Source organism: Rhinolophus ferrumequinum, chromosome 20 (assembly GCF_004115265.2).
Source record: "Rhinolophus ferrumequinum isolate MPI-CBG mRhiFer1 chromosome 20, mRhiFer1_v1.p, whole genome shotgun sequence".
In the NCBI taxonomy this organism is placed as follows: domain Eukaryota; kingdom Metazoa; phylum Chordata; class Mammalia; order Chiroptera; family Rhinolophidae; genus Rhinolophus; species Rhinolophus ferrumequinum.
In genome coordinates this window covers 12524995-12552640 of record NC_046303.1, presented here as the reverse complement: position 1 = coordinate 12552640, position 27646 = coordinate 12524995, and the positions used below count along the sequence as shown (strand labels likewise).

Sequence of the window (27646 nt, the reverse complement as noted above, 5' to 3'; positions counted from 1 at the left end):
TCCATATATTGCCACGAGGCAGCACATGCCCACAGCTGCAGGGTAGTGTTTGTAGCAGGGGTATTGTTTGGGCTTTCAACAGCTATGGAGACTTCAGACTCAAGAGAAAGAAGCGAGAGGAACCCCAGCAGCACAAGGACTAGGGCGGGAATAGTGGGGAAACACTAGCTTGGGGCGAATGACATGTTCAATGCGTCCTCTTTAAAACCCAGAACTGGAATTTACTTGAAGTCTGCAGAAGAACTGCAGGTTGATAGTCAATGACCTTTTCTGGAAATTGGTATCAATAAGGCAGAATGTCATCATGCGCAGAGGTGGGCCTGCCCGAGCCAGGCGGAGAAGGGACCATTGGTTAGATGAACTTCTGAGGGCCCCTCTGGGCTTTTGATGCTAGGTTACTAAAGTCAGCACAGAGGGGAGGGTGTTCCTCTTTCTCCCACCGACCCCATTTCCTGGGCACTTTACATGTATGCAGCCACCCCAAACAAACACGGGCTTTGTTTTCCTGAGTCTCCCTGCCCACTGACCCATCATTGGCTCTTTGTCCTCACCTGACAACCTTGCACTGCCTTCTTGTTGCCTGGCTCTTTCTTGGATTCAGGATCCTAATCACAGAGAGAAAGAACAGTGAGAGGCCGCAGAAAATAGAATCCCAACCCTTATTTATAAAAGAGGAAAAGGGAAGTGGTGAGCTTATTGCACCATTTATTTATAGCCCCACCTACTTCCCAAAGTAACTTAAGCAGTGGCTGCTTTGGAAGAGGTGCCGCGGAGAACAAGTCTCCTGTTTCAGAACCAAACCAGGAAACACCAGTCCTGTGAGTTGCTAACAGGTTAACAGTGGGGAAAAGAGTAATTCTGGCATATAACCCCTGGGTATTTTTTAATGTGAACGTTATTTGGATGAGAGGCAGTTTAGAGGGTGGTTAAAAGCATTGGTTTCGTGTATACCCCAAAGAACTGAAAACAAGTGTTCAAACAAAAACTTGTTCAAGAATGTTCTTAGCAGCACTCCTCGAACTAGGCAAAAGATCAAACAACCCAAATTTCCATCAGCTGATGAATGGATAAACAAAATGTATCCTGTTGCTAACAATGGATTATCATTCAGCAATAGAAAGCAATGAACTACTTATCCATGCTACCGCATGGATGGGCCTGGAAAACATGATAAGTGGAAAAGAAGCCAGACACAGAAGGCTATATGTTGCATAATTCCACTTATATGAAATATTCAGAATAGGCAAATCCAGAGATAGAAAGCAGATTGGTGACTGGCAGGGGCTGGAGGGAGAGAGGAATGATGAATGACGGCTTAATGGGTATGGGGTTTTATTTTGGGTGATGGAATGTTCTGGAAGTAGATAGAGGTAATGATGAATGCACTTAATGCCACTGAATTGCTGAATTGTGTACTTTTAAATGGTTAAAATGGTAAATTCTATGTTATGTGTATTTTACTACAATAAAAAAAATAAAGAAACTTGTTCTTGGGGGCGGGGGTGGAGTGGGGGTAGAAGCCAAGACCTGGTTAGTCGTGCTTGGGTTCTCATCTCAGCTCTACCATTTACCATCTGTGTGACCTTGGGCAAGTCACTTAAACCCTCATTTCCCATTTCCTCATCTGTAGAGTGGGGATAATTATAACAGTACCTACCTCAAAGGGTTATAATCTTAAATGAGTCAGTATATGTAAAGTTCATAGTGTAATGCCTGGCATACAGAAAGCATGCTATAAATATTTGTGTCACTCATCTAATCCAGGTATTCTCAACTGCAGGCAGTTTTGCCTCAGAGGAAAGATTTGGCAATGTCTGGGGACATTTTTGATTATCCAGGAGGGGACTCTACTGGCATCTAATGAGTGGAAGCCAGGGACACTGCTAAACATCTCACAACAAAGAATTATCTGGTCCCAAATGTCAATAGTTCCAAAATTGAGAATCTCCGATTTAAACAGCGTATGTACGGAAGTGTGCTTCATCTAATGAATGTATAGATCACAATAGGTCAGATAGGAAATTTTGTTAGAAAAAGATGGTCAGCAAAAGTATTCAGTGTCCACGTGTCTAAGAACGTGTATTAGTTTTTCTGGGGGAGATAAAAGGAGCCAAGGCACTGTCCTTGAGACGCTTGGCTAAAGAAGAGTTCCGTGTGATGGAGTTCTTTAAGAGGGAAGTTTGCACCATAACACATCTGTAATCATTTTTCCCTTTAATAGGGGGTGATCTGGGGTCACCCACTCCCCTCACAGTAATGCTCCCTCAATACCAACACTTCTGTAAGGACACATTTGAAGTGAACACTGTGCAGTTCCTTCATAAGTCTGAATGTTTCTTGTGTTTGGGTAAATTCTATGGAGCAAATATCTGAAAAAGAAATCACTGTCACCAATAGAAATAAAAATTACTTGTTACAAGTAAAGGCACAGGCACAAGAGAAAATATTAAATCTCCTTGTATTCACCCGTCCGTATACCAAAAGGAAAAGGAGACTTTTGCCCACTTTCCATTTAAAGAGTTATTGTGTCGGATTCTAAAGACATGTAGCCATGGAATTAGCCTAGTTTAGATCACGGAATCCATTCTGACACAGAATGGCTCACCATCAAAAGTCTCTTGATTTGCTGGCAGTAAAGGTTTGAGAATAGACCCTTATTTCTACTCTGTCTTTTTTGCCTTTAGGCTAAGGATTCAAAGCCTTTCCAAGGTATTCCATGCTTTCACTCAACCTCTGTGAGTGGCAGTTGTCCTTTAGGATGGGGCAGTGGGAAGGAGGGCTAAGGAGTCTGGCGGAGCCCATCACAAGGGCAGACCCCGGACGTTCAGGTCCTTGGAAGCTAATGCATGGCAGTGAGTGATGTAAGATGGGGCAGGAGACCCCACCCCATACGGTCACCTTTGCACACCTCCCTCCACAACTCTAGCTTCCCATATGTGCAGGTACTTTCTAGCAACTTCTATTTATTATCTACTATGGTGAGGAATTTTGTTAGACACTTTTATGGGGAAACAAAGGTGAATTAGACGTAGAGCATGTCACTGTGACTTCTCAAGATGACAGAGGTGTAAGACCTGTTATAAATCACTCTAAGATAGAAAGTCATAAGTGCTATAGGAAAACTAGAAAAAACACTATGGGGTTTCAGAGGAGAGAGTTTGCTTCCAATGGGGAGTTCGGAGAAGTCTTTTTGGAGAGGGTGGCGTTTGAGTTAGAATGTGAATGTTGGTGAAATGTGAACATGTGGAAATGATGCTGGAATATGCTAAAGGACAGAAGAAGCTACTGAAGTGAGAAGGTGAGCGAGTCAGAGAAGAGGTTTTGTGGGATCTGTCAACGGGGGAATGTAGGGAAGTAGATAAGCTGGATTGATTGGGACGGGCTCATGAAAAACCCGCAGTGCCAGAACATGGTGAAGTCATGGAGAATCACTGACATTTTCTGGGCAGACGGAGTGGTGACTGGACTAAGAATACTGTCGCACGTCTGTGTGTAAGGTGTACTAGAAAGTTATGAAGGGTCTGAGTTAGTGTGGGGCACACACGGTAAGGAGGGGAAGACTTGGCCAATATTTCAGATAAAGCATTTGGCAGGATGTGATGGAGGACGTGACACCACCCTGGCTTTCTTAGGTACCCGGATGTGGTGTTCAGGAGCGTGGGTGCCGGACGCTTAAACCAGCTGCATGTGCCTGGGGAAATCGCTTCACCTCTTGGTGCCTCAATATCTTCGTCGGAAAAATGGGAATAAAAGTCTTATTCCTTATACACATGAGCTGAAATTAAATGCGTAAGTGCATTCTTATTGAGCACAATATGACTTTATTGATATCATCTGGCACAACGTTTTGTGTTCAGTAGCTCAATGGAAAAATTGGCTATTATTATTGGAGGTAACAAGAGGATGAAATAGGAGGATGCACTTGGAATGATAATGATTGCCAGGAATAAAGACAAGGAAAAGACTGATCTTTTGTTACTCTCCACAAGGCTGCTTGGAGGGGCTGGAATAGGGGACCATGTGTCAGTAGAGGATGGGATGACCTTCATGGTCCAGCCATCCACGTTCCTCTTGCTTTCTGGTTGCAAAAGCATTGATGTTACTGTCTGGTGTTTGCTGCATTAAACTTTGCGAGCAGATCAGGAGCACGCTCAAGATGGAATGATTTCTCATTTCTAGTAATGGAGAGACCCGCGACCAAAAATCTGTGGTCCCAGGGGAGACCATCAAACAGACGATGCTTTTTTACGAGCAAGGAGGGCATTGGGCTAACAGAACGAACATTGAAGATGTTTCATGTCAAAGAAGAGTAACTGATGTTTTGGTTTCAGTTAAGGAATGTTGCCTGTGTGGGTTGTGGGGGGTTGTCTGTATTTGGCGGGGAGACGAAGGATGGGAGTTGGGGGATGGTACCCTAAAACCAGACATCCTACCTCTTATTTTGAAATTTTGGCTGTAAGACTCAGAGCTGACATGTTATGCTCTTCTCCCATGCCCCATTCGGTGCTCAGACTGTTCTAATTTAATGCATGCGTAAGAATAAAAATTAAGCTTTCAAGTGCTGGAGCAGATTTAAAAAAAAAAAAAGAGAGAGAGACTCAGGCTGTATCCCTATAAGATTAAACAGTCATCGGGGTTTAAAGGTTTAATCTGCTGGAATTCAGCCCAGGATGGGGTTCAGAGCCCCAAAATAATTGGATGCAGTCTCAGGCTTTGAACATCAGATGTGTGTGTGTGTGTGTGTGTGTGTGTGTGTGTGTGTGTGTGTGTGACATGTGCTAGCAAGCAGGAGAGGTCTCTCCTTGGCAGTACGCTGTGGCAGGAGGAATAAAGCTGCCTGCCCCTGCCTCCCCCATTGATTCCTCACTGGCTGGCTGGATGCAGCAGTCTGGGGGTGCCGTGCGCATGAATGTGTGCTATTGTTCCAGGCACACGTCGGGCTTAAGACACAGCACAAAACAGGCCCGTCCTTATTCAGATGCAGAGCCCCCTCCGTCCCTCAGACCGGCCCTTGCAGGTCACATGCCGGAGGCCTCTGCAGACAGGACACAGCTGCCCCAATCTGCTGCCTAATATTAGCCGCCCTTCGACAACCCTGACAGCCCTGAGTGGCCCAGGCTCCCCAGGGGAAATTGGAAAGATCTGGGGACCACGCATTATGTTCTCCGAGGAACTGTGGCTGGAAAATGAGAAAAAGTGTGCTGTGGCTCGGAAACCGAAGCAGGGCAGGAAGCGCCAGGAGCTGCTGGCCGTGGCCTTGGGGGTGAAGGTGGGAATCACAGGCTTTCTTTGGCCTCCTCTCAAACTCTTTGCCTGTCCACAGATCTCCTCCCTGGTCCGAAGGGCCGCCCTCACGCAGAGTGACACCCACTTCAACTATGAGAAGACACACAACTTCAAGGTAAGCAAGCCTCTCGTCCTTTCTCCTGTTATAAAGGGGCAGGTGGACAAGCGCAGGTTATGGTTTCCATCTGGCCTTGGATTGTAAACTAACGAGACAACAGATGCCTTTGCTTTCCACATTTAGCTACTTGCTTTGTATCAGGTCACACTGGAGACCTCAGAAAGCAATTTGCTTGATGCCGATGCCTAGAAAACACCTATACGTGTGTTACCGTCGTTCTAGAGAATTGGACCCATTTCCCCTTCAGATTCCCAGGTCCAGTGAAAGGAAAACAGAGCATGCCCAATCGGTGGCATTTAGAGATCCTCTCGTGACTGCCGAGCAGTACTTTTCCACTCAGCACAGCAGTAAGAATCATTGCTATCTCTGAGCAAGTGAAAACAGTTGCCCGTTTCACATTCTGTTTTGTCTTTTGTTTTCGGGGATGCGAACTCCCTTGGTTTATGTGTAGACAGCTGTGAAAGCAGATGACAGGAGATACCATCCAGTAGCTTTTGTTTATGCTCTGGGTGCAGGGCGCACGCTGCTGCCTCGCCAGCCTCCCTTCGCTCACTGCCTTGATCCTGCTCACCAGACCAAACAAAAAGATACGGAAAGTTGGTGGGAGTTTAAGTGGGTTTTCCAACATGTATTTATAAACTGGAACTACTGCTATCTTCATTTCAGAGCAGCACTGGTGGAAACGTCCTGCCGTCAGAAAAATATGGCTTATTTCCTTTGCCCTAATGTGTTTTCCAAGAAGGGCTGGGAGGAGATGCTCTTGCCAAATGGCCTGGCTTGAGATGCTTTTGCGTGGAGGAGAGACAAGACAGAGTGAGAGGTTTTACCCTAGAAAATGGACTGACAGTTTGGAAGTTGGAGAGTGCGGAGATGAAGGATCCAGGACGAAAAGAAGAGGCAGGGGCAGCAACTTGTGAATTGCCGTCTTTTTTTCAACTCCTGTTTCCTTTAGGGCCAGCAGCCGAAGTGACTGTTGGAGCTAGATAGCCCTTTGTCAGAGGTGACCAGGGACACCTGGTTTATTCAGCTGCTTTCTGATCCTTCAGAAGGACACGTGTGTGTTTATTAAATATACATGTGTGTTAGTTTGGTCTTGTTTGCCCTGCTTCTGTTTTTAGACAGCAAGCAGCTCAGGCACGTGCATGCTATAATTGAACAGAAGAATGGAGCCATTGCACCCTCCATTTTTAGCGTGAGGATGAAGAATTACTTTATGTACGTCTTTATCTGTGACATGGCTCTTGAAACTTCTCCCATCACCGGAAAGTGACAGGTCTAATTTGGGGCATAAAAAGCCTTTATACTTTTCTCTTTCTTGTTTTCTACATTTGCCCTCATTAATAATAGGTTTGCCTTGAGAAAGTGTTTTTTCTAACTTTGGGCAGAAATCCCGGTCCTTTGCATCCTTGGATGCACAACCATGGATGGGAGGATGGATCTTCCTGGATTTGCAAATTCTTTTCCTTCCTCTTAATTCCAATTCTTCTGGTTTTAAGGTACAACTGGGACGGTGCCTTACTGTGATACGTGTTTGCATGGGACAGCTTCCTTCTACATACACTGTGCCTGAGCGTGTGTGAAAAACACACGTGCAGATTTAGTTGGTGGATACTTTCTAGACTTGTTTCAGTTTTCTTAGCTCTGAATGGGAAATGAAGACCTTTAAAACAAAAAGATAAGGTCTGAATCTTATTTTCTTAAATAGTACTGTTACTAACACGATCTTTATTATTTATCACTGAAAAACACCCACTGCTTTTTAAATGTTTGCTTAAAAAGTCAGTATCTATTTGGTGTGATCTCTTCTAACTTATCGCTGTAGAGAAGAAAAAGCAGAGAACAGACAAGTTGTTAGAGAGGCCACACAAACCAGACAGCAGCATTTCTCTTCCGCGTTTTAAATAGACACCTTTGAGACATAGCAGACGCTTGAGTCGCTGTGTCAGTTGATTGTGGCTTTAAGAATGACTGGCTGGGGTGGGAGGGGGTGGCTCCCTCTCTCATTCCTTGTCCCTCCCACCCTCATTCAGCCCTCTCCTCACCCCTAACCTACTATCTTTGGAAGACCCTTCCCAAACCAGGCTCCTGCTATAAATAGAGCAGTGGGTTTCTAGTAACACGACACTGAACTATACTGAAGAAAGAAAACTCTTATCACAGTCCCCTGCCATCTGCTTGGAATTCGTGTAAAATTAAGACATAAAACACAAAGCTTTATTTATGTTGACTTCCAGTAGGCTTTGTCCTGAAATTTTCTTCATTTGTAATTCCGGTTATTATTTGAGGGTGTTCTGTGTATAGCATAGGGTAAGCATTCAGTAAAAGGAAAGAATAATCCCATTTGCATGCTGATAAATCACCCTAGAGGCTTCTTGCCAGAAAGTTGAATCTGCCAGCTGATTTTAATGACTCACCCCACAATAAGATTTTTTTTTGCCCCAGTCAGGACTGTTCCCCCAGGTAAAAGCCCTCTCCTGGCTCTCCCCCAGGTACTTCATCAAGAGGAATGACTAGAAACCCCCAACACCACAGGTTGGGAACTCCTGCTCCTTTCTCTCAGAAGGACCCTAGTCACTGCTCTTGAGTGCATTATCGACTGTCCTTACCTTGGAAAGTGTGTCTAGGAAAAGCCAAAATTCAGCTCTGGGAACAAAATCTTTCGGAAGCAAATTAATGCAATCACTTATGCGCCTCATTTCATGCAATCATTATGTACTTTTCCACACTGTATGCAGATACAAATGTGGCCAATTTAAATCCATAATTCTCTGGGGTTACCTGCATATCCTAGGCACTGAAAGGTATTTGTTGAAGGAATGATGAGATTAACGGACTCCTCTCTAAAATGAAAACTGTTTGATGAACAGAAAAAAATCACTTCCTTATTTAACTCTTATTTCATCTACATCTCTGCTTATCTAGTTGACTTAATGGAATAAGGCAGTCTCCTATAAACGCAATAGCTCTCTTTTGGAGGGTCTACCCTGATAACACCTTGTGGCTGAGCTCGAAAACCTTCAGGCCAGCCAACCCCAGAGCCCCGACAATCTGGATGACTATCCTTCCTTCCCCACTTAGCACAGTGATGGGGGAGCTGTGGCCAGCTTGGTACTCCTGGCCACGACTTGATCTTTGGCGAACAATTTAGTTCTCCCAGCCTCAATTTCCTCATCTGTAAAATGGGAGTGTTGTAGGGTTTAAAGAATACCTGTAAATCGCCTATGGCCTCTGGCACCCAGTAGGGTTAGCTTCTATTACTATTTTATTTTTCACCCTTTGTGTCTCTCATTTCCCTCGTGTGTTTATATTTATCTTTCTCTGTCTCTGTATTTCTTACTTTTCACCCTCACTTCTTCATGCCCTTCTTTCTTTTTTCTGTCATGGCTTTCTTTCTCTCTCGTTAACTAGATGTAATAGAAAGATGAAAAAGCGTTCTGGACAGTGCAAATGACAGGAGTGGAAACCTAGAGTCGGAAATCAGCCAGGAGAGAACAGGGTGCGGGGAAGAGAGCAACTGAGAGAGAAATGCTCACTTCACATCTAGATAATCAACGGGAGAGGCCAGATCATGGCCGAAGGGTGGCCTTGGGCATTGTTTCCACTCAGCCGGCTCAAGTTCTCAGCCTCCACAGTCTGCATGTGTGTATACATCACTGGCTCCTTCTACCAGATTCTCTCCGTGCACCCAGGCATCCATACTCCCTGTGTGGAGTGTGGATGGAGAGCAGAGATCCAGAAAGTTCTACAGGTTGAAGGGCAAACCACTTCAGCCCCACCTTACCCCATGTTCCCCATGCCCTCCATCCAGCGTCCAACCCTTTCCCAGCCCCCTGCCAGCTTTCCTTTTCTCCACAGCACTGCTCACCAGTAGATATTTACCTGTGTGTTTGCCCTTCCCTTACCAGATGGAAACACCCTCCCCGCCACGACCCTAGGAAGGGGTGGGGACAGGGATTTTTGTCTCTTTTACTTCCTGCAGAATCCCCTGTCAAGAACAGGTCCTGGCCCAGAGCAGGCCATCAATAAATATTGGTCAATAGCATGTGTAGTGGATATCTCATGGCCTCAGGGCCCTACCTACCTCTGATGGCGCTGTCCCCACCCCTCAGGTAGTCTCATCCACGGCTTGTTGCACTGTTAGTTATGCTTCAGTCCTTCCAGGTAATGGGCCCTTGCCAGGGTCACCAGACCACACCCAAGAGATGGAGACCGTATCAGAGTGTGTGGGGCCAGCTCTCACTCCCTATTTGGCTGAAGGGTCTGGCACTGCAGAGCTGCCCAGTGTCTTACATATGGGGAAGCTGGGCCGGGGGTCAGGGGTACACACTTGTCCCGAGTTCCTCCTCTTCTCCCAGCTTCTTTTATGGTGACTCTCAAAAGCGGCCCTGCCTGGACAAAAGCTAAATGGTTGCCCAGCTTACCTGTTTATGTCCCTCACTCTTCATAGACCAAGGCTGCCACAGAAGCATCCATGGTACACCACGCGTACCTGTGTGCTCAGGTATCATGCTCCTTCTAACACATAAGATCCTGGGGGGCAGGACTAGACATTTAGGAGGCTGAGAGGGTGTCCTGGGGCCACTGCTAGGACACCTGTCTAGGGTATGGCAGCACTACTACCGCCCACTGTGGGTTTTGTGGCTCATTTACGGTTTCTGTGCCTATCATTGGTTTGCATTCTTATCAGTCTAGTGGCCACTTCTTTGGAATGAGCCAGTTGCTTCATATATGCAAACTGCTCTCTTTTCCCGTTCCTTCTTGACCTCATAAAACTGTGTTAGCCCTTTGTCCCCAATCATTTGCCTGTCTTGCATTCACACAGACAGAAATCAACTTCAGAAATGGTTGTGGGTTTTATTTTGTTTCTTTTGTTTTATAATCAGAAAAGGCTGTTTGGGCAGAAACAAATCTGGAACAACTCAAAGGAAAGTCAAACTTCATTGCTTTGAATATAAAATGAGAGCCTGAAAGTGGGACTAGAATAAACAGGCTTGCAAATACTGGGCTTTATGAAAAAAAGATGGTTTCTGCTCCCAAAGTGCTATGAAGAGTCATTTCTTATCTACCTCCTGCAACCTGACTCCACCATTAGAATTGTTAGAAACTCCTTATTTTCAGGTAATAGAACCCCCAGAAACTGCCTTAAGCTAAATGAGAGGCTATAATACAGGAGGGTCTCATAGAGCCCCCAGGGACTGTTAGAACTCAGGCAGGGGTGGAAACAGGAACTGGGAGAGCGCTTGGACCCACTTTCTCGTCATCTTTCCCCTCCATCCCTCCTTTCCTGTCTTCCATCTTCTCTCTCCCTTCCCCACTCCATCTTTTATTCTCTCTCCCTCACTCCCCACCATTTCTTTGCTCTCTGTTCTCTGGGTATCAGCCTCATCATTCTCTCCCTGCACAAAAATATCAGTCCATATGGTCTGCAGAGACCATGGCTGATGAGAGAGAACTCCCTGGATTATATGTCACAAGACCAGCCACAAAATCCAGTTCCAAATTTGCACAGAGAGACTCGAAATAGCCTGACTTGGACCAGGTGTCTGTCGTGCTCAGGTAACTCTGGCCATGGAGGTCCCCCCGGGAAACCTGCAGATGGGGCTACAGAATGCCTGGGGGTGAACAATGCCCAGGTTATGTGTGAAAGAAAGACATCCTGGGTAGACAGCCTGCCATCGTCAGCTATAATCCTCTCCTTGTTCTGAAGAATTCCCCTTCAAGTCACATCAAAGTCCATCTCTTACCACTGGATTCTGTTTGAAGTGAATCATGAAGCTACCCTGAGCCTAGATATTATGATTAATATTAATATCTGCAAGCCTAGGCATTCCGCAGCACAAGTCAGTCTTACCGTCTGTCTGGGTATAAGGAAGCCTCTCTTCTTTTGCTTCTGTGGGTGGCGAAGTGTACCCATCGTTGCTGTGCCATTTGGGAGCCAGGACCAGCCCTCAGCAAAACTGGGAAGTAAATGAGGTTTGTCTCTGGCCAACTCTCCACCCTCGACCGCGGGATGGTTTCTCTTGCCCCCCTCCCCCTCCATGGTCCTGTCTGCCTGCCGAGTTACCCATCTAGACCACCCTAGGTTCTAGAGCTTAGCTTCTCCTTTTCCACCTCATTCTTCCCGGCTTTGCATTCTGCTGATAGCCTACATGTTACCATTAATTTAAAGTATCACCTGTTTCCTGACAAACTGACCTGGTGGGCTGGAAAACCCTCTCTTCTGTGATTCGCTGAGATTTACTATTGCTCCACAAGCAGTCTCTGGTCAATTTGAAAAAGGCTTGTTCTGAAAATGACAGCTACGTTAACCTGGTGGCTGTGTTTTAAATGGGTCCTCCTGAGACCAAGAGCACCATGTCTTTATCCGGTGGAATGTCACTCATTGCCGAGTTGTCTCACAAGTGAGGAAGCAATTTTTGGGCAAGGGTTCTCACCTAGGCGAGTGCCTTCTCTGCCTGCCAGGCTCTGACGTAAAGCTTCTCTTATAGCTCCTTGGCATGTTTGTATGTAAATATTGGCGCACTGTTATTGTAAATCCTTTACAAATAAGCAAAGCCTGGTGGAAAGGGAAGAGGCTTTGACAGCAAACCCAGCAGCAGGGACTCCTCGTTTCGGCCACACACCAGGGAGTGGCTTGGCCAAGCTGCCCCACAAATGTACACCATCTATTAAGAAGTATGACCCATATCAAGTGCTTAGCTGTTATTAATTTTATAGTAGGTTTGTTTTATTCCCAAGGACATATCATTCAAAGGGACTATTCTAAATGACAAAATGGCTGATTCTGGCCTGTTAAGTCCAGAGAAATACTCCTTTTGTGTTTTGTGTGGAGGGGAAATAAAAAGCACCAGTGATCACTGTTCATATTAGTTGGGTATTTTTGAAAGTTCTAATAAGAGGAAACTGTTTAGACATTTATTTTTTATTCAGCAAACATGGGTTGAGGGCCGATTATGTGCCAGGCACTGCCAGGTGCAGGTGCTGACATAAGAATATGAACTCTTCCTCTACTGGGTAGCTTTCAACCACAGTGTTTAGCGCCCCAGGGGACATTTGGCAATGTCTGGAGACATTCCTGATTCTCACGACTGGGTTTGCTAATGGCATCTCACAGAGACCAGGGATGTTGCTAAATATCCTCCAACGACAGGACAGGTCACCACCACAAAGAGTTATCTGGTCCCAAGGTCCCAAGGTTGAGAAAACTGGCAACAGATAACAGGGGGCCCCTGGAGGGTTTTGAGCAGGGAAGTATCAAAAAAATTTTGGTGCTGATGCCCTCATATACCTGAGAGGAAGTTAGCTACTACAAGAAGATGTCGCCTCATGCAGTGGGGAGATTCCCAAAAAGCTATGTGGCACTCAGTGTCTTAGAAATAAAGCCATATTTTAAATGCACTAGAACAGCTGCTGAATAGACAGAGTTGGTGGGCGGTCAGCGGTGCCGCCGCTGAGGCAGACACCAGCCCCTGCAGCTTCTGCTCAGGAAAACCCAGAGTCCTGCGACACAGACTGAGCGATCCCACTGTGCTATTTGTCTCAGCTCTTAAAAGGTTCACTCCAAGGTGAGTATTTCATCTGATCTTGCACGGAGGAAAAGTCCCAGGTTTAACCTAATTTCTCACATGAGTACAATGTCACATGATTCTGAGAAATGCAATAGATTATAGGAAAAACCCTTGACTGACATCAGGACGCCAAGGGCTACTGACAGCAGACAAGCTGCCTGCCCTCCAGCTCCTCAGGTGCCTCTGGAAGAAAGCTGGTACTAGGTGACTCCCCAGATCCAGGGCCTTGTAGCTGGATGTGATCTTAGCCACCTCCTGCTCCTCGTCTATGTACATAGAGCAGCTAAGAAAAAAATTGCCGTCAACCCAAGGAGTCCTTTTCAAATCAAAGTAAAAGAATATATTTCTCGTTTGTAACAAACAATAAACATGACAAACTGAAGTGATTTGGTTTTAGTTTAGAGTGGTGATTCTCTACCAGGGTCACTGTGCCTGCAGGGGCACCTTTGGCAATGTCTGCAGACTTTGGTGACGGTTCCAGCTGAGGAATGCTACCGGCATTGGTGGAGAGAGGCCAGGGAGGCGGCTAAACATCCTCCAATGCGCGAAGGTTTACCCATGTTCATAGCGCCAAGTCTGAAAATCCCTGATGTATACTGATAAGAAAAAGCAAAATTTTTCAACTGTAGCACATCATAAATAGCAATTTCTGCTTCTTACAATCTGGAACCTGGCTGAGCTGATTAGACACTAGGGCAGTGTCCGCATTGACCCATGAAAACATACTTGTTATGAAACCACCAGGGAATACTGCCTTCCAGATTCAGCAAATGTGAGACAAATAACATCCGGCTCCTTTAGAAAGACTCAAGTCAGGGGATACTCGCTAAACGCCTGAGCTTTCTCTTAACAATTCTTCTTGCTCTTGTTTTTATGAAATGGCCATTCCTGGGCTATTTGTCAAACATACCTTATCTTCTGCAATATCATCTTTTTCTGTTTGGTGTGGTTTTTGAATTCCAGGCAGACCGTGCTTAGTATAATAGTCTTGGACAGACATTCTTCCTGTCTGGGGTAGTTTCTTCCTGTCTGGGGTATTTTTGTTACTGCCCGAAAGTTTGTAAAATATTCTTTTTTCGGAAAAGATAGTCTTGAAAATCAATACACTTCAGAGAATGGAAAAAGCTGATGAGTGACTTTTCCAGATATATGGGGGTATTTCACTGGGGGAGCTGACCTAATAACTCAACCCGAAATAAAATGGGTTCAGAGAGAGTACCGTAGCATTTACAGGTAGCCTACTGTCTAGAGTTTGTCCTTGTGGACCCAAAAGAAAATGGAGCAACATGTCATCCATGAAAATAAACAGTGGCCCGTCACAAGGAGGAAATTAGGCAGCCGGCCTAAAATAATGTTTAACTAACTTTATGCTCCCCTCTGTCACCATTTTGTTGGATTTCTGTGAGCATGTGTATTTGTGGGGACACTCAGAGTTATTTGCTATTCAGATATGTCTGCCTGCAATTGTTTGGCTGGAGAAATAAGATGAAAGGCAGTGGGGATGCACTGATGAGAAAGGATGTTGGTAAGTATGGGTGGGGCTAATAAGCATTAAATGCAATTGTGATACGTTTATTTTTTTAAAATATTGGCAACAAGTGAAATTTTAGAAAATCCACGAATAGCTTATCCTGCATTTCCAGAGCATTCGTTGGACGAGATTCGATTTGGTCAATGTGTAGTAAACATTGTAGCTCCTCTCCTAATTTCTAAATATTGAATTTTCATATTTACCCCAAGGTATGGAGGTATTTTCCATGTGATTTCTTTATCCACTAGAGATGTTCCAGAGCAGAATTTAGTCACTTCTTTTTTTGTATGACCTACAAAAAAAGAATGGCATTTAAAAAACCAAGCCCACCTTCACTGGCTTTTGGCTGTGCTCTTTCCTCTTCTTGGAATGTTCTTCCCAAGTACTCTGCCTCCCCAGTGAACACCATCATTTCCCCACCAGCTCAATTTTTCCCAGTGTGAACTTCTACTCATCCTTCAAAACCCAGTTCAAATATCACTTTCCCCAGACTACTCAGGAAGAATTTCTTATTCTCGCACAATGCTGCCATTGGATAATTATTTACGTTGCCTATTTATTCTTGTAAATGAGATCCTTGAGTGCAGGGAGGTCTGTGCTCCTCTGAGCTATTTGACCTTGTATATTTAAGGACTAGTACAATACCAGGTTCAAACTAGGCAATCAGCATGTAAGGGTTGAATAAATGAGTGAATGATGAATGAGTGGGTGGACAGGTGGGTGAAATATGAAATAATTCATCTCTCTGACATCCTTCCCCCACGAATGTGTAATGCTATTTCTGAGATATACCAAGCCTCCATATATGTGTGACTTGGTTTCTGACCTTTCCACTCTGACACGCTGGTCTGTTTGTCCTGCGTGGTCTTTTACGTTTTTGTAATGATAGAAGTCTTGATATATGGTTGGATGTGTTTTCCTACATTTTTTCTACTTATTCAGAATTGTCGTGGCTATTCTTTTCAGCTCTATCCTTCAATATAGATTTTAGGATCACTTTTTGTCAAGTACTGTGAAAGGCACCATGGAGATTTTTATTAAATTTGCATTGGATTTATAGATTCATTTGGAGGATAACACATATTTGTAATACTGGGTATGCCATACATGAATATAGAATATCTCCTTATTTATGTCCTTAATGTCTTTTATTTAATTATTTTCTAATTGTTTCAGATTTTTGCTCCTCTTGTGGAGTCTTTCATCTTTATTACTTAATAAAATGAGTTCTGACTTATGTATAGCAATGCTACTGATTTCTTCATTTTGCTCTTTTATTAAGCAAACTTGATGGCCTTGGTTCTTCTCCATCATATGTTGTATTTCTTGGTCCTGTTTTATTATGCTGGCTAAACTCTGCGGAATAATGCTCATGAGAAGGATTTGTAGCAGGTAGCCTTATCTTTTTGCTGACTTTAAAGGAAATTATTCTAATGTTTCATCTTTAAATATGATGTTTATTATGTGTGTAACATAGATACCCTTAATCAACTTTTTTTGATCAACTATTTTTGATCAACTATTTTTAGGATCGTTCCCCCTACTCCTAGTATGTTAAGTACTACTATTTTAAATGAATGTTGAATTTTATTGATTGTTTGTATTCTAATTTTTGAAATGATTGTGTGTTTTCTCTCGTTTTGTTATTTATTGTGGTGAATTCTAGCAATATGTTTCCTGCTTTAAATCCCTGAAAGAAACCTTCCTTGATCAGGACATTTTTTAAATAGAATGCTACGTTCAGTAGGATACTTTTTTTTTTTTTTAAGGATTTTTGCACTTAAGTTCATAATTGAAATTGACCTATAATTTTACTTTCATGTACTGTTCTTGTATGGTTTTTGAGTCAAGATTATATTAGCTTCATAAAGCAAATTGTGGAGTTTTTCTTCTCCCCACTCCCACCCTCCGCCCCAGCTCTGGAGCAGTCTGGCTAGATATAATTTGTTTCTTACAAATTTGTTTCTTACAGATTTTATTAAAACTTAATAAAATCATTCGGGATCACTGACTATTTGAGGGTAGATGTTTTGCTGCAGATTCAATTATTTAATGGATATAATTGAATTTAGTTTTTCTATATTTTTGAGTCATTTTTGATAATTTATATCCTTTAAGAAAATTATCCTTTTCATGTAACCTTTAATTTTGTGGGTATAAAATTAGTATTCTCAAAGTTTTTGTTTTATATCTTTATTGCATCTGCGTTTATGTCCTCCCTTTCACGATTTGTGCTTTTTCTCTTGATTAGTCTTGCTCAAGGTTTGCCTATTTTATAAATCTTATTTGAAATCACCTTTTAGTTTTTTGATCCTTTCTATTTTATCTTTTCTTTCTATTTTATTACATTATGCAATAATTTTTTGTTTGTTTTACTGTTATTTTTCTAGCTTCCTAAATTGTATGCTTAGCTTATTAATTTTCAACCTTCATTTTCTAATCTATGCATTTAAAGCTTTTATACCCCACAAGAATTTTCTTTGTTCTGTCTTTATTCTGTCAATTGTAAATGTTTTGCAATTTATATTAATATTTCTGTTTTGCTAAATTTTTAAAATTATTTTAAAATTTCAAACATATAGGAGTTTGGCTATGTATTTGTATTAATTTTTAATTTTATTACATTGTTGGAATATATGGTCTATATAGTATCAGTTCTTTTGTTGAGGCTTGGTTTATGGTTTGTGTAAACGTTCCACGTGTTATTTCTTTAAAGTGTGTGTTCTTGGAATCGTTAGGTTGAGGTCTCTTTTATATTCAGGACATTAACTTTATCTATTAGATCAGTTAATTTCTGTGAATAGATCTTAAAAGCATGATTATGGATTTGTCAGTTTCTCCTTTTAATTCTTTCCATTTTTGCTTTATATTTTTTAAGACCGTGTTGTCATGTCCATAAAAGCTCAGGATTATTATATCTTTATCGTAAAATTAAATCTCTGTTATATAATGACCATCTTTATTACTAGCAGGGAAAACATATATTTTATATCAGTATATTTATTTAGAGTTTCTGTTGGCTAGGATTTGCTGGGCGTGTCTTTTTCTAGCCCTTTTAACATTTCTATTTCATCGTGTTTTGAGTGTATGTCTTACAAAGGTTTTTTAAATATCTGAAATTTTCTGTCTTTTATTGTTAGAGCCATTTATATTTATTGTGATTAGACTTGTATGAGGATTTTTCTCCTTTCTTTCTCTATTTACTATGCTTTTTTATTGCTTTGCTTTTCTCCTTTCTTGCTTTTTATTGGATTAATCAGATCTTTATTTCACTTTATTTCACTTTATTTCACTTCCTCATGAATTTTTTTAAATTTGTGGATTCCATCCCACTCTTTTTGTGTGTACTCAAAGTTTTAGTACATGTATATTTGACTTAAAAATCCTCCTCAGCTAATTAGTAAGTCTACTTACATGCCACAAATTATGAAGACCTTAGAATTTAATTCTCTAAAGCCCCTCCAATTTTCCATGTCATATTTTTGCTGTCTTTAAGTTCCCTGGAATTAGTCATCTTATTGTTGTTTTAAACAGACAGAGCTTGATTAGACTGACCCATGTTTACTAGTTTTCTTGTTCACCATGGCTTCTAAATCCTGTTCTTTCCCACTAAGTTCAATATGTTTCCTCCAGAAGTATATTATTTTCTAGCATTTTTTTGTTTTTTGAGGATCTGTGAGTGGAAACTGTTAAAGTTTGTCTGAAAATATCTTTCTTTTACCCTTGCTCTTGAATGCTAATTAGCTAGGTATGGAAGTTAGGTTGGCACTAATTTTCTCTAGGCAATTCGATGAAATAATTCCATATCTACTAGTCTCTTTTTGTTGAAAAGAATTCTATTTTCATCATAAATGGTGTCCTTTTGCAGGTAACCTGTTTTGGGGGGTTTTGCTTGTCTTTTGGTATTCTGCAGTTTCATTATAACCTTAATAGATAAAGATTATTTTATATTTATCATGCTTAAGATTCATTTAGCTTTTCTTTATCTGAAGATTTTGTGTCTTTTACTAATTCTGGAAAGATCTCAACTGTTTCTTTTTGAACAATGCTTTCATATATGCCCTAAGCCCTTTCATTTCTCAGCTTTTCATGATCACCACTCCATTGCTTCTCTCTCTTCTGCATCTCCAGTCTCTTCTATCTATTGTAATAATCCCATCCACAAGTCAACATGCCCTAATGTTTTCCATCTGTTATTTTTTTAAAAAGTCCTTCCTTGATCCCATATGTCCCCGGAGCCAGTATCTCATTGCCGTGCTGGGCATCATAGCCAAGCTTCTTGACGAATTCATCTACACATTTCTCCACTTCCATAGCTCCCATTTATTCCTCCATTCACTTGAGTATGACTTCTGCATTCACTGATCCAAAGTGACTGCTCTTGCCAAGATTGCTAATAACTTCCACATGTCTGAACCAATGTTCAGTCCTCATTTGACTGGATGTCTTTCCAGCATTCAACATGGCAGACCACTCCTTCCCTAAAACTCTTCACCTCTTGGCTTCTGAGACATTTTATTCTCTTAGTTCTCTCCAAATGTTGGATCACTGATGGTTTGGGATTGAGCTGTTTTCTTCACTTTCCTCGGTGTATTCCTAATAGTTTTTATCCATTCACACAACTTTAAAGATGGCCAGACGTATACCTACTGCCTTCACTCCTCGTCTGAGCTATTGAATTATGTGTGAATTCCTGCTTGGCCCTCACACTTGGAATATTAGTGGCATTTAACCTTAAACTGTGTAAAGCTAAGTTCTTGAATTTTCTTCTCCCCAAAAGAGTGTCTTTCCTATTTCAGCAAATGATAGCACCATCCACTTTGTTTCTAAAGCTGGAATCTAGGAGTCATCCTTGAATCCTCTCTTCTTGAAAGACCCACATTTATTCTGTGATCAAGTCCTATAAATTCTGTCTTCAAAATATATCCTAACTTTATCCACTTCCCACCTCTACCTCCAGCATCCTGATCTTGGCCTCTGTCATTTCTTAACTAGAAACTACCACCGAGCCCTCTGAATCTCTTTCACTATTAAGACTCGCCCATCTATTTCAACACAGAGGTCAGACTATCATTTTGCAAAAAATCACCTTCCTACTTGAAATCCTGCAAGAACTTCCTTCTGGAATTAGATTAAAAGCAAACCCACACTTATTAATAAATCCTTCAAAGCCCTTTCCTACCTTTAGCCTCATCCCAGTTCCTCTCCCCGCATGCTGGTGTTCTGGCCACCCTGGCCTTCTAGTTCCTCAGTCACACCAAGCTCTTTTGCTCCTTCAGGGCCTCCATAGATTTCCTCTGCCTTTCACGCTTCCTTCCTCTCCCCCCACAGGACTGGCTCCTTCTTTTCCTTCAGGCAACTTGAGGTCACCTTCCAACAGAGGCCTTCCGACCATCCTAGATAGCAGTGAGGCCTCTCTTAAGTCTCTCCAGTAGCCGCCTCGTGTTTCTCTTTTATAGCCCTTTTCACAACTCTTTTTTTTGGTACAATTTTATATAGTATTTAATTGATGTGCAATTTCAGTAGTATATTAACAATAGACATTGTTGCCATAGTTAACCAGTAGTCTCTTTAGAGCATCTCTGGTAAAATACTAAGAAACCTTTGATTTTTTTCAATTTAGGAAATGTTCAAATTTCAACAGGACACTTTACTGCGGAATTTTTTTAATACCACGTTCAATCTGAGGGGGCCTCTAAGTGAATCATGACACTTTGGCTCTGTGAGAAGGGAAGTGCTCCCTGGGATGGATTCTCTGCATTCTTACAAGGAGAGCTTTGTCATGTCTCAGTGTCATTTCCCTACAGCACGATTCTCCATTTTAGTAAAAGCAATTCTGAGATTTTTTTTTCATCGATTTTCAAAGCAGAAATAGTACAATGAGCATTCTGCATGTGATCAGCTGAAAGACCATTATAATTTTGATTTATTACATAGAAACCATGGTGAGAAGATACTATTTTACATTTATTAACTTGCTTATTTTCCCTGCCTTTACAAATCTGTGAGTTCCATTAAGAGGGAATCAGGTCTGTTTTGTTTGTCACTTTATAAATACCCAATCACTAGCATGTATGAATAAATAAAGATCTCAAAGTGATATTTTTTTTTAAGTAGAGCTCTGATAAGAAGCTCTCTAAATTGTGAGCATAGCTGTCATTCTGATTTTTTTTTTGTTAAATAAAAGTAGTACACAGGCCTCCCAACAAAAAAATTTTTATTTTTGTTAAAAAAAATAGTATTGTCTGCATTTCTTTTATGTGTTAACAGAGGTTTAAAACTTTGAAATTCCTTATATACTGTCTTATAATATTTTAATTTTGTAAAAATTCAAAACCTTTTCACACAGATTTGTATGCTTCCACTTAGACTGCCTGTGGTGGTTTTTTGGCTTACCATGGCCACAGTTGCTTTCAAGGAATTTACTCACTCTGTGCCTTGAAACTCAGTGGTGCTAAAGAACATGTATTTTTGTCTTGTTTTGTCTTATTTAAAATTATGACTTAATAAATGATCCTGTCCTAAGAGGACCTGTGCCTAAATAATAGAGATAAGACCATCCTTACTTGATGATTTGCAAAATACTTAACAACTGGCTGGGGCACCAACCAATAAGACTGTTACCTCAGCCAACCAGAAGCAACTTTCAGCTTATGCATCCACAGGCCACCTCAGGACTGGCTGAATACAGACCCTGCCTCTGGGGAAGGCAATTCTGTAGACCCCGTTGGTACATTTCATTTTCAACCAGCTCCTTCACTTTTTTAATGCCTTTTTTGGGAGGGGTTCAAAGCCTTGGAACCTTTTAATTATCCCACAATTATGTCTTATATATACCTGCCTACATAGTCTACAGATGGGGCAACTTTGGTCAAAAGGACACAATAATTGAGTTCTGCCTTCCAGAACTTGCTGAGCTAAATGCAGGTTATGGTGACCGGCTGGGGCTATCCTGGGTTTGTCCACACAGTGCCTTCTTTGGGATGGTGAGAGTCTGTGTCATTGTTTAGCACTGGCCTGGCCCTATAATCTTACTGTTTCTCCACATTCCTTTCGGACTCTGGCCCTGGGCGTGGTAGATGAGTGGAGGATTTTTCAAAGATCAAAGCACATCTCCGTCTTCTCCCGGTTTGTTTGCAACTCCGCCTCACAGGAAAGAAAAGGCCAAGTGAAGGATGCTCACTCCCACTGAGGACTTCGGGTCTTGACTTCATGTGTTTGTTGCATGTCTGAGACCACCTGCCTGCAAATGACTGAATTTTCTGACACTTCTCTTCGTTTTGGATCGCAGGTCCACACCTTCCGAGGCCCTCACTGGTGCGAATACTGTGCCAACTTCATGTGGGGGCTGATCGCCCAAGGGGTCCGATGCTCAGGTACACACATCCTTTATCCTTTTCCATTTATGTAAAGTGCCACCATGTTGAGCTGGAGGGCATCTCTCCAGAGCTGGAAAATAGGCTCAGATTAGCTCAAAAGTCTAGTTTTCATAAAGGTTCGAGGCATCTCTGGGCTTAATGGGGAGATTGGTCTAGGTGTTTGCTAGAATGAGAAGGAATATCTCATGTTTATGCCAGAAAAGGAAAAACATCCAAGCTAGTACATTTCTTTTGGCACCAGCTGCCACCCAAAATAGGCAGTAGTCCTTAAAAGGAAATTAATTCCAATGGAATTGCGTAGATTTTTTTTTAAAAAAAAAAAGCCACATTCCTTTCCCATCCCCACTTTACTACAAAAGGCATGGCATAAAAATAATAATACTACTGAACACTGACCACATACCTGGCACTGAACTAAGTACTTCCTATTTATCATGCCATTCAGCCTCACCAACAGATGTAATTATTCTCCCCATTACACAGATGAAGAAACTTAGGCTTACAAATAATTGTTAATTGCCTTTGGCCACATAATCAGTGGTGGAACATTGATTCGACCCCACAGAGCCCATGCTTAGTACTTTTCTGCCATCAAATAACAATGAAATTACACACCTTGATTTGATATCACATATTTTCAAAGCGCTTTGAAACCCTAGGTGTTTTTTCACCTAGAACTGGACGCACACACCCACTGCGAACAGCACACAACACATCTGATTAAGATACGTCTAACAAAAATAGCAAAGAATTGCCAAATTAATATGTAACTGGGCTTCCTAATTCATCTTGCCATGCTTTTTCTGGCGAGCAGTTCTGGCTGGAAGCAAGAACAGCCTCCTGTGATTTACTGATTGGGTTTCCACCAACACCACGACTGATTTTTTTTCCTTGCTAGGGTATGATTTAAAAACATAATTCTGATGAAGCATTTACAATAAAATAAGCTAATGACAATGCATTACAATGATCTATTTCCTTTTCCTGCCCATTTTGGTTCCCAGGATCATGGCACACTTAAATCCTTTCCCTGCTTGGCAGGGGCTAGCGTAGCTTCTGTGTAGATACAGCAATCACCAGTGCTGATATATGGATGGTTCAAGTAGGTGCTCATGTATGTGGGTTAACCATACATGGCCCAGGCAAGATCAATGAGTAAGCAGTAAGCGTAGGCTTGAAACAGTCTTTCCAGAAATGTGCCAGATACCTGGATTAGCACAAAAGACATCCTCCCCAGGAGTTACAAAGTATCTCACAGCTCAACTCTGAGCACTGGTAGAATATCTGAATTACACCATGGTCATTAATTCAGCCTGCACCAATTATACCTACCAAAAATATCCCTAATTGCTGGTATTATCCAATTTCAGCAAGAAATTGGTCCAAAGTCAATATTATGAGAACAGAACTCTGGGATTCGGATTAGCTATGAACAGCACATTCTCTGAGATAAAAGGGTCTTGGGGTTCTTTTCTGTTTCTTTTTTAAATAAAGCATATTCTAAGGCTATAATGTTAGTATTCTCCAATGGCCACCGTTTAGTCTCATATTTCCTCTAAGCAGCAGGAAAACTTAAAACTGACCATTAAAGGTTAGAAAAAACAATCATTGCCTCTCAAATCTCCATGTTTTACATATTTTAAATATTTTTAAATGAACTACACTTTATTTATAGCATATGGAATTGTATTAGTTTGCAAAAACTGAGTATTTCTATATTTGTTATAAAACATTTCATTTTAATAAAATAGTAGTATGCAATTCTACATAAACACATTGTTGCTTAGATCTTAAAATGAAGTTTATAAGCATATTTTAAAAATGGAATTATCACATAATCCAGCAATTCTGTTTCTGGGTATATATCCCAAAGAACTGAAAGCAGGCACTCAAACGGATGTATGCATACCCTTGTTTAGAGCAACATTATTTACCATTAGTCAGAAGGTAGGAGGGGCCCAAGCATCCATCAGTGGATGAATAAACAAAATGTGGAATGGATAAACAAAATGGGGTAGGCACAAACAATGGGACCTTACAGGAAATCCTATCATAAGTCACAATATGAATGAAGTAAGGACGTTATGCTACGTGACGTAAGCCAGTCACAAAGGACAAATACTATGTGATTCCACTTACACGAGGTCTCTAAAGTAGTCAAATGCATAGAAATAGAAAGTAGAATCGTGGATGCCAGGGGCTGGGGAGAGGAGAGTCTGGGGAGTTATTGTTTCACGGGTACAGAATTTCCATTTTGGAAGATGACAAAGGTTCTGGAGATGGATGGTGGCCATAGTTGCACACATGGTAAAGGTAGTTAGTGCCACTGAACTGTACACTTAAAAATGGTTAAAATGGTGAATTGTATGCCATGTATATTTTACCACAAGTTTTCAAAATTGTTTTAAATGAAGTTTGTAAAAGTATCATAAAAATTTCTAATGAAATAACTTAAGAATAATTGAGCAGCTATCCTTATATTTTCTATCACCGTATTTGCTATTTCTTTTAATGAATTCTCACGTAGTGTCCACCACACCTCAGATTTTACTTGTATTAACTTATTTGATCCTCACGATAACCCTAGGAGTAGGTGCCATAATTATCCTCATTTCAGAAAAGAGGATCCAAACAAGAAAACCATCGAGTTTGGTTTAGTTCAGTTGGTCAAAATTTATATTCACTAAATAGATCTGTCAGAATATTATTGAAGATTACTTGAGCTTTGTTGAATTTCCCATGTTGATAAAGCCGAGTTAAAACTGGTTTGTTTGGTTTTTTTTGGGAAGATGGGTACACAGAACTCCGCCAGTAAACATTACATGAAAATCATTATATGATTTCCAAAAATCATTTTTTTGATGATTTCACAAAACTTTAGATCGTCTCAAATCCTTGGTGTGGTTCAGTGCTTTTCCATAAAGTAGCTGATTATATTTACTCTCGTGTATTTAATACACATTTTTATATGTATATAAAAATAGGATACATATTATTCTTCTTGTTATTCTTTATACAAAAACAATTAATACTAGCAGTCACTTTGTATAGGCAGCATGTCAACTTTGAATAACTTCAGCATTAAATTTTTGTTTTCCAGAATGTAGACTGTGCCTTGTTATTATTCGGGAAATTCCATCAGTGGATACCAACTGCTAACAAGGCTTTACTATGCACACAATGTGTTCATTGAACTTAAAAGCACCTTTTCAGCTTCAAATCTTGATATGAGCTTTATAAATAATTACTTTAATCATCACATTACACGGCATTGTTCTAAATTGTGAACTCTCGGGTACTCCCACTGGTGTCCAGTTAGACATTATTTCCACTCACAGGTGTCAAAATAAGGCAAGTAGAAAGGAAAACGGCCTACTCAAACTGCCCACAAGGAGGAAGGGAGTGGAAACTCTGGGCCACTCTCCAGGAAAGGGGAGGGAGATGCCAGTGGTCGTGGGTTTGTGCAGACAGGATCTTGTCTCCCACGAAAGGAGCATCAAGGACTTCAGGGAAGCAACCCAGCAAAAGTCCTAGGTGTCCTTTGTGAGCCTGGGAATCCAAACCCAAAAGCCTACATGCGAACACAAAGTTTCTGGTCCCCAAAGAAAAAAACATACAAGCAACCTGCCTAATTATCAAAACTGTCTCATGAGATGTCCTATTCTTGTGGTCCAGCAGTAGAGAAAGCTTAATGAAGAAAATGGAGTGATGTAAGAGTTTCATGAGTAAAGACTGAGTTCATGCTCATCTTGTGGAGAGAACCACCGCTAAGTGGGATGGAAATTCCAGGGAGATACAGCAAACCCTTGGGTGTTTTCATGTTTGTTTTTGGTAACGTATAATTTGCACTGGGCTTTGACGCAAGGGCTGGGCCAGTCTAATGTGGCTTCTTTGTTTACAGACTGTGGATTGAACGTACACAAACAGTGTTCCAAGCATGTTCCGAATGACTGCCAACCTGATCTCAAGAGGATCAAGAAGGTGTATTGTTGTGACCTCACAACACTTGTGAAGGCACACAACACGCAGAGACCCATGGTGGTAGACATATGCATTCGGGAGATTGAAGCAAGAGGTTTGGGCAAGACTCTTTATTGAAGTGATTTTATTTTTACTGTTGTCAAAGAAACTTTCTTACAATTGTTAAATTGACTCGCTCTCTGCTATTGTTAAATTGACTGTCTCTCCACACACACCAACTAAATCAACTTCTGTTTCATACATATACCATGAGTGTATAATATTTATTCATGTATGCATTCAACACATACTTGCTAAGCATTTATTGTGTACCACTCATTGAGGATCTAGAAGTCACAGTTCTCAGGGTGGCCAGTTATCTCAGTTGGTTAGAGCGTGGTACTGATAATACCAAGGTTGATGGTTTGATCCCTGCATGGGCCACTCACAAGCTGCACCCTCCTTAGAAAAAAAAAAAAAAGACACAGTTCTCACCTTCAAGAAACTCACACTGTAGTATGCAGAATCAGAGGGCCAAATTAATAAATGTGGGTGCGTGTGTTCAACACACTGTGGAGGCACAGAGGAAGACATCGTAGTCTTACTTGAGAGCAATTCAGAAAGGGTTATGGCAGAGAGGAGATTTGAATCAGGTCTTAAAAAGTGCTACTGTTAAATAAATAAATTGTTGACCAACATAAACATTTCCTACCATTTAGAAGTTCACTTCTAGTATTGGTTGTTTATTTCAAAGAGGAGAGTTAAAAGATTGAAAATATCTAGGCATTGAAAAATCAAGGAGGTAAGAAAGAAACATTTCAAAGAAAAGGTTCTTCATATTACACTTGAGTCATCTTTCCTTTATTTGTGCTTTGTTTGGCCATTCTGCAGCTCTGCAGTGTCAAAATGTTCAATGATATGGTGGACTGAGTCTGGTTGAGGAGAACTGGGATAGATAATTGCACCATATGAAAAGCCCAAAGGTTGTAGGCATTTTTGCCATATATATGTATTCTGCTCTAGTTGATATCCATTATTGTGTCCAGATTGGCTTAATATATTCTAGAGATATTTATGCATTGGCCAATTATCCCATTCTTTTCCCAAAACAAAACAAAAGAGGACATTATAGCTTATTATCTCAAGCCTTTTAGAGACAGGAAATGCAGGATGAAAACTACAGCTCTTCTGTCCCCTTAAGACTTGCTCATTTAATCTCAGATTGTAAGAAATGCCTCCTGTTCCTTGACGGCTATGGCTGTGGGTGCTTTGGGATCTGGTGAGGTATTGATGCCAGGGCTGAGCCGGGTGAATTGAGGCGGGGTCCCCTGACTCTGGATGAGTGGCTGAGACAAGTAACCCAAGGTGCTGGTTCGAAGGCTGCAGTTTGGAGTCAGATCATCAGCCTCTCCAGAACCTGCAATCAGGACTGTGCTTCTCTGAGAAGCTGGGACCATCCCACAGTGATCCTCATCAGGGACGACTGATAACCTGGGCAGAGTAACCACCCTGTCGGATGTGTAATGTGTCCACGGGGTGTGCCTAGTACAAGAGCGAGAATAGCACGAGTTAGGAATTTAGGCCAGGGAGTCACAGCAAAGGGATTAGAGCCACAGGTATCGGGCCTGTGCACGTGAGCAGAACCAGAGAATGGGCTGGAAGAAAGTCACATGCCGCTTCCGTTCCCAGTTTCTTTGCCACCACTGCCAACATCTTACTGCATCATCGTCCGTCTATAGCAAATGCCTTTTTGTTCTCCCAACGCTCTGTTGTGGCCCTTTGTTTCTGTGGGACGGGGCAGAAT

The 27646-nt window shown here is 41.6% G+C and overlaps 1 protein-coding gene across 2 annotated transcripts in view; it reads left to right on the top strand.

Moving 5' to 3' along the window:
• The window catches only part of CHN2 (chimerin 2), a 277643-nt gene that overhangs the window by 240130 nt on the left and 9867 nt on the right, over positions 1-27646 (top strand). For both annotated transcript variants that reach the window (XM_033088120.1, XM_033088119.1), the window contains exons 7-9: positions 5324-5401; positions 21795-21879; positions 25784-25957. In XM_033088120.1, coding sequence (XP_032944011.1) covers positions 5324-5401; positions 21795-21879; positions 25784-25957 — 337 coding nt within the window. The remainder of the gene's footprint in view (positions 1-5323; positions 5402-21794; positions 21880-25783; positions 25958-27646) is intronic.